Source organism: Porites lutea, chromosome 6 (genome assembly GCF_958299795.1).
Source record: "Porites lutea chromosome 6, jaPorLute2.1, whole genome shotgun sequence".
NCBI lineage: Eukaryota > Metazoa > Cnidaria > Anthozoa > Scleractinia > Poritidae > Porites > Porites lutea.
Genome location: NC_133206.1, coordinates 2,850,808 through 2,858,809, shown reverse-complemented (window position 1 = coordinate 2,858,809; position 8,002 = coordinate 2,850,808). Strand labels below are relative to the sequence as shown.

General features: G+C 35.3%; 1 protein-coding gene across 1 annotated transcript; it reads right to left on the bottom strand.

The window, feature by feature from the left end:
• Window positions 1-2,438: 2,438 nt before the first annotated feature.
• Window positions 2,439-8,002, bottom strand: LOC140941271 (uncharacterized). Its single transcript, XM_073390252.1, has 3 exons — window positions 7,801-8,002; window positions 5,756-6,036; window positions 2,439-4,372 (listed from the first exon to the last, which is right to left on the bottom strand). The coding sequence occupies exons 1-3, from the start codon at window positions 7,963-7,965 to the stop codon at window positions 4,258-4,260; spliced, it is 561 nt and encodes a 186-aa protein (XP_073246353.1). The 5' UTR covers window positions 7,966-8,002; the 3' UTR covers window positions 2,439-4,257.

Below are 8,002 nucleotides of genomic sequence, written 5' to 3'. Positions count from 1 at the left end.
CTGAAAAAATGAAGTTCTGCTTTAGAGCATGCGCAAACTTACGTCACTAGGAAGCTCAAACGTTACTAAGGTGGCTGGTCCCATACTATCCTCTACTGCAAAAAAAAGTGATTTCCCTTGAAAAAGAAGAAAAAATAGGAAAAAGAAAATATAATAAAGAGAACAAGGACATTACCCTTTTGATCCCTATTTCTTGTCACTGAAAAAGCGACACAGTCAGATCAAGACCGATGTAGGAGGGCTGGATAAGATACGACTGCCGGACATATTCGACAGGGTGTGCCATGCAAATGCACCTCTAATTCCCCGCTAACTCGAACTAGATTTCCTTTCCCTTGATCAAAAAGTCACAGAAAATTACCGGGATGACTCGAATTCTGGTCCTTGTAACTTTACTCGGATGCCATTACATTTGCTCTTCTTGTCGGTATAATCAGTAAAAACACTAAATTTAACACTGGTTTAACACTAAAAGCAATTTGATTTAATTTGTGCAACGGCAAATCAGGTTTTATCACAAAAAATGCCTTTAGAATCATGTTACCGTTTCTGATAAAATAAGTTAAACTTGCGCTGCAAATAGTAGTATTATACACTGCCGGACTATGCTGAAAAATCAATTATTATTAATTTTTAACACTGAAAATGGAAGTTTGCAATCGACCCCAATAAACGGCAAACCTTCGCTAACTCTAACTGTTCTTCCTTTCGCTTCAGAGTTCGAGATACCAGGATTCTACTGTACTTCAACTAGTGAAATCCCCCTTTCGAGCGGAGCGTTCCCGTATAGGCCTTTAAAGGGAGGACTCCCAGGGATATCTACCTAATCATGAACAATCTCTTTATTCATAAAACCCACGAGGCACTGGGTGTATGCAAGAGGTACTGTTAACTGGTTAACTTGATCATTATTTACGTCCACAGTATTGAACCAAAACTGATACAAGGGGAGCAGTAAATTCTTCTCACTTCCCGGCCTCGTGTTGTGGAGTGTTCTAAAAACCTTCAAAAATTCTATAAAAAACATTGGAGGGGATCCCTTCAGTTAGCATTCGAAGGTTGAATTAAACAGGCATGTCATGCCTCATCAGTAGACAAAGCCGGATGGGGGCTTAGGCTTTATTTGACTCCTAGAGGAGACCATACTAGAACAGGCAAATAGTTAAGAGCTGAAGTGATTTTAACTGCACTAAAGATTTTGTCATCAAATGCTATCTTCAACACAGTTTATTTTCTTAAATATAGACATTTCTTTACGCAAGGCTTCAACGATACCTATATGGCCGGGTAAAAATCAGTGGCGGATCTAGACCTTCAGGTAAAGGGGGGTGGGGGGGGCGGTCATCCAGACCCTGAGATAAGTGGGGGGGGGGGGGGGGGGCGGCCTCAAAAAATTTTTTTTCGGCCCTTCGGGCCTCATTTTGGTCTAAAAATAAGGGTGGGGGGCGGACCCCTTTCCTGGATCCGCCACTGAAAATTCTCAGGAGAGCATTCAAGGGAAGTTTGTGTAGGGCAGGGGTGTGCCGCCAAGGCCTTCACTCGCCAAAAATGAAAATAGATACCCCTGTTTAAAACTCAAGACTCGTAAAAAGTTATTCCCTGTTCAACGATTTATACCTTTGTCCATACCCGTTTAGGCCGAATAAGGGAGTACTTCCTCCTTCCCCTTGGATAAAGAAATCGAATTTCCCTCCAGAACACCCTAAGCGAGATGAGAAGAATTCCCGTCACTTTCTTATGTTAACGTCGGTAGACCTCCCACGGAGCAAACTCAAGCGACACATTGAAGGGAGACAGGGGGTGCTTACCATTTTGGCACAAACTACCCGGCTGGAAATCTTGTGCGGAAACAAATTGGTGGTAGAACGACCCGCTGCAAAGTATATCCAAATCTGCTAAAAAGACTAAAATCACAGCCCATATTTTCTGAACCTTCCTAGAGGGAATGGCACAAAGTACGTTTCCTACCGAAGTTTCCGGTTTTCCCATGTGAAAGGTAGGTACCCAGGGATACCTGAACGCCGGCGCGCTTCCTTCCTTTACGAGCATTACATTATGGCTACAAAACAGGGAAAATATTTGTAATATACTACTTCGTATCAAACATGGGGAGCAAGTTTTATTTTTAATAAATAATATAATAACATGTGAAAATCAAATTTTACATCAATTTAAGAAATACAAATATACCCTTTATTTCGAAAATACGAAGAGGTCGAGTAATTAAATAAGAATTGTAGCTTGACACTTCTGCACAAAAAGACAATAAAATTTTAAATTTTCGTTCTTAAACAAATGCATTGACTTTTTACGCCCTGTTAACATTAAGATATTTAACATCTTTAAAACCTTAAGACGTTTCAAAAAAATTTCAGAGAGAAGTTTCTGCGTAAGTCAAGTTGTAATACATCATCATCATTTTTTTTTTTGGGGGGGGGGGGGGGGGGGCACAGGGTGGAATGGGTGTTGGGGGTATTTTCTAAGTGTTTAAAAACTCAAAATCAGGTGTAACATTCTCGCTACCAAGACTACTTTTACTATAATACAATGACACATTTTGGAATAACTTGTGAAACCTGTGAAGAAACTTTTGTGTAAAACCAATTTTCTCAATATATGAAGAATGAAGTACTAAAAATCCAAATTAATTCAAAACATATTTGCAACTAATAACTATACACTTCAGAAACTCTTCCTTTAAATACAGTCGCTGACAAAACTGTCAAAACACTGGAAAAAGAGCATCCTATCCTCTTCCTAATCCCTCATAATCAACCAACCAAGGAAGGCATTTTGTTATGTAGAAGATAAGTGAGAAGGTAGTTTCTCTAACATGTTTGCAACTATTTTTGTTACTGATTTTGACAATCAACACTGATTATCTTAATACTGCCTATTTGTTGTCCAAGAGAACACGTTTACTTGTTCAGTTGTTCACAAACTGAAAAACTAAAAAACAGAAATATCACTGACGATAAAATATTTCTATTTGGGATTTATTTTCATAAATCCCAGATGGCTTGTGATAATAATATCACATGAGCCGAATTCAGTCCACCCAATTAAGATACTTTTTTTTTTACCAATAAACTAAAACATTCTTAAATTTGACTTGTGTACCCTTTATAACAAGCTTATAATAAATAACAAATGGACTAGACTTCATACACACATATTACATTAGTATTTCCTCTACAAAGGAAAAGATTGGACAACATTAAATTTTTTGTATGTTCTTAACATCTAAAAATGATATAAAATAATAATTACTCTTTTAAAAACCTTTTCAGTGTTTTTATATATTATATTCTTCCTGACAGTACATACTTAGACAAAATGTAAAATCATGACCTGTACCAAAGCAGTATGAGAAATAATTTAAATAATTTTGCTTCGGTACATAATGCTCTTACACTTTGGCATTACTATCCCAAGAGACATTTTGGGTAAAGTGTAGAAAGGAAATTAAATGAATCAGTTATTAGACTAACAAATAATAGTAATAATAATAATAATAATAATAATAATAATAATAATAATAATAATAATAATAATAATAATAATACTTAAAAATTACAAATTCATAATGCACCTTTAACTGCTTGATGCATGGACTGATCTCTATATTCATTGTGAAAGGTACACATTATGCTACTGAGAGTATATGAATCATTTACACCACTTGGAAAAGAATACTTGTGGTTTAGGGTGATGGCCTGGCCACCTCCTGTTAGTGACCTGTTATTTTTGCACTTTGGGTAGTTCCTGACAGGAATTTCAGCTCTATCTAAGTTCCACTTAGAATAAAGCAACCAATTATAGAAGTTTGTTAAAAAAATGTTCAATTGGGGTCTTTTGAACACATGCATTTGTCATTCAGTAAATACTGGGGATATGCGTATTAATTTATCTCTTGCCTGGTGTTTTCCACTATCTACTAGCCTAAATAGCTACAGAGGTAGTGAAGGCAAAAACATTTCAAACCAAAATTGAGTGTTCACTACAGCACCTCAGTAAACTTTGTTTGGTTAGTAGTAAGCTAGTATGTTCATTAATCCTGGGCCAAAAAGTGGTTAATAGGCAAGAAAAAGACTGCAAAAACTAGACAGCTAAATACATTTAGGCAATCAGTATTGAATACTTCTGAACAAAATCGAATGAGCTACTTCATAAAATAATGCATGCAGTTTTAACAATTTTGGTAAAAAAAAACAGTTAAACAGAAGCTTTCAGTAATAAACGCAATTCCTCAGGTTATTATCTTGTGTACAACTTCATTTGTGCTTGAAGATCATCCATTGTTGTTACACCATACTTGTCCTTATCTGTCTCCAGGAGCTTAAAAATTTCTTCAAGTTGTTTTTTCTGTGTCCTTGTATAAAATGAAAAAGAATAACTATTACATTAATCAAAAGTACCCAGTTTTTCAGGCACATGATATTACCTTCCAATAATAATATTTCCTTCCAATTTGCAATCACTTGGGCTGCCACCAATATTTTTAATGTTTAATATTTTTTATAATGTTATTGTTTAGGAGCAAGTAAGCTCCGAAGAGCATTAATTCTTAGTACAGGTCTCTTTTTGATAATCTTATGAGGTAAATGCATTCATGTGAAACATTAAAACTAATTTTCTGTTAAGGTACATTTAAAAGTCTTTTGAGAAAAGAATTGAAATTTGGCATTCATTTCTGACAAGTTGAAAATTAATATTTGATTTAACAAAATTTTGTCGTAACATTGGAGGTTCTTTAATCTTTAATGAGTATACTCCTAAACCAGTTTTAATTAACTACACTGAGAGTATTAAAAGAAAATTTTAAAAATAAATAAGTACATAAATAAATAAATAAACAAACATATATGTACATTTGTACATGAATAAATGAGCACACAATAAAATGGCCTAATAAAATGAATGTGAATAAAATATAAAAATACAACATAATTTTAGTATCCTACATGCTAGAGATAATGGCTTTAATTTCACCGAAAGAATCAGGAATTTTAGATAAGGGTACACTGTTTCAAGTTCTAATAGTTCTAGGATTAAAAAAATATAGGTGTAATTCAAAATGGTAAGTTGGTAAAATGGTGGACAATTAGGAGATCTTGAAGTTCTTATATTGTGAGATGTTTCAGGTGGTAGGGAAATACCAACAAGCCCTTTATAGATCTTGTAAAACATGAACACTTGGTTGATCAATCTACGGTTCTCCAAGGAGTCCCATCCCAGGGCGTAAATCATTGGAGAGATGTGGCTGAAATGAGAATGATTGTTGTTGAAAAATCTGGCCGCAGGGCCGGGCACTGAACCATCTCTACATGTATCTTATCGATTTTACACTGCATGTGAAGGTTCCATACACTTCTGGCAAACTCCAGTTTGGGACATACAAGAGTAAGATAAGCAGTGTTTTTGACCTTCGTAGTACAACCAGATCTGTCCAAGAAGACCAAGACTTGAATTTGCCTTCTTACAAACTGTATCACAAGGTTCATTCCAGGAAAAATTGTCAGCAATAGATTATCCCCAGGTACGTTGAAGAGGAGACTCTTGAGATAACTTCACCATTCAAAGTACAGTTAAAGTTGACAAGAATTATTTTGTGGTCATCTCTAAATGACAGCACTTGGCTGTACTAATGGAAAGTTGCCAGGTCTCTCTTCAAAAGGTTTAAGATAAGGGGTAACATTTTAATTTATTTTAATTTCTATTACTTCCTATTTACTTTTTAATCAAAAGATCTTACTCTCTTTCTTCAGCCAATTCCTCTGTGGTCATTTGGCTTTCAATCTCTTTGATACCCAGCCGAGACGACTTGTAGTAAGTCTGAATGTTAGATGCATCCTTGACTGTCATCTCTTTGATCCTCTTTTTCTGTTCATTGTCTGTCAGTTGCTGTTTACCTTCGTCTTGTGGCAGCATCTCTTTCTCATCTGCTGGAAGGTAATGGATATCTTTCGCCTTTATTAGGCCTGCACCTTGTAAAAACTTGGCAGCCTCTTCAAAAGTCACTTCTTCCTCATCATCCTTGGGTTAAGTTAAAACAATATATGTAAATACTTCTCAAAATGAGCATACAGTTGTAACTGCAAGACTAATCCAAAATACATTTTGTATTAGAAAATACATGCATTTTTGGGCATTTTTTAGGGGATTAGACATCTACACTAAAATGATAAAAAAATGAAGGTATTCAAAAAAGATACTTTTGACAAGGAAGCTGGAGTCTTTTGAAATTCAGAGTAAGCAGTCAAAGGGTCTCGAAAATGCTGACATTGTCCTTATCTTTACAGTTTGACATGAAGAGAAAATGAGGTCATGGACAGACAGACTATAAGATTTAACAGTATTATATCTTTGGGTGGTTAGAATTAGGTGTGAAAGACTACAAGTGAATACTGGGTCCACTATCTTGACAATCACAGAGTAAATACCATCTGTGGGTTTAAAATGCCATAGCAGTGTTGCTAAGAGCCAGCTGCTGGCTAATAAATTCACTGGCTGAAAAAGAGCTTACCACCAGCTCAAATTACTCTGGAAAAAAAAGACGTGGGGTAATTCAGTGAAGGTGCAGTTGAGAAAAAACCCGTCATGACAAATAGAAAAACCAGCTCAGCTTTTCCTTAGCTACATCCCTGAGAAGGCAGACATGGAACAGTTGCTTTTAGGGCAATCATCAATGATATAGGTGATGCCACATACCACCTCTAAAACCCAGAATAATTTAACTCAAAAATACTACATGAGCATTGAACTCTAAAATTCAGGTTTTTCGAGTGACTATCACAACCCTGCTACAATACGGTAGAGCTAAAAGGGAGCGATTTGTCTTCATCTTGATTTTCCAAGGAAACTATTAGAGAAAATTAATACAAGTGGAAAAACGGAAATACAGCTGCAGTTGATAACCTTATCACCTGGTCTTGGTGAAGATGGTTTGTTGCATGATATCAATCAAATTATATTTTATGTGGCCTGTAACAGTATTTCGGTTATTGTCATGGCAATTGTACTTTTCCAGTTTTTGACATGGGAAAAGAAAGAAAAATAAGAGAATATGTAACATTATTTTGTTATATATGGCAATTAAAGTTACGTTGTATTTGATAAATAATGGTGATGTAAACACCCTGTAGGCAAAATTCTCTAACTTTTAATTTCCTTCCTTGGTTTGAAGGTTTCCAACTTCTGATCATAAAAAGATACACATGGAAAAAAAAACATCCATTCTGTGTGGACATTTCAGTGAAATAAATCACCTTTGTTTTTGTGTAACACAACAACTCTATTACAACGAAATGGAATGAAACTAAATCTAGTTAACTGTGTAAAACTTTTTTTTGATAGTATTTATTCTTAAATGCAAGTGAAGTTTATTTTAACAAATCGGTTCTGAACAAGGCGCAGGTGATCGGAAAATTTTTGGTCAACAAGCTTAAATGAGAAGATTGATTGCAAAAACAAAAAAACAACAAAAGAAAAAAAACAAGACGTTCAGAATGCCACTTTCCATTTAAAGACACAGTTTGCAATATTAACTGATTTAAAGACAATTTTGTGGTAGTTCGAATGCTAAGTTAGGTTAAGCTTACATGTAATACTAAGACCAGTCCAGACAGATTTCGATCGACTCATTGTTTTACAATACGCAAAGAGAAGTGCCAGAAAATATAATGATATCTAAAAATCTCTTCTTTTATTTCATAGACAAATGAATTAAAAAGCTTTGGGACGGCATGATAAGCGTCAATCAGGTTAAGTAGAAATCAGAAAATCAATTTCCTTTTTTACCTTTTCGGACACATTCTGTGCTCTTTCATCTCCCGACCTCGACTCTTCCTGTTCAGAATTGACATAAAAACCCTTGGATTTTCTTCGCCATAAGTACCAGCTAATTGCTACCACAGCCACGGCAATTACGACGGGAAGAATATTTTGAAACAGATAAAAATCCATTACTACCCACAGTTGTCACATCCAGATTGACGTCGAA

What these genes read in the sequence shown, in the direction of transcription:
- LOC140941271 (XM_073390252.1), bottom strand. Translation starts at nt 7,965, where the DNA reads ATGGATTTTTATCTGTTTCAAAATATTCTTCCCGTCGTAATTGCCGTG. An exon ending in CACAGAATGTGTCCGAAAAG is followed by an intron (nt 6,037 to 7,800) that starts GTAAAAAAGGAA and finishes ACTTAACCCAAG; the next exon opens with GATGATGAGGAAGAAGTGAC. An exon ending in GAATTGGCTGAAGAAAGAGA is followed by an intron (nt 4,373 to 5,755) that starts GTAAGATCTTTT and finishes ATTTTATACAAG; the next exon opens with GACACAGAAAAAACAACTTG.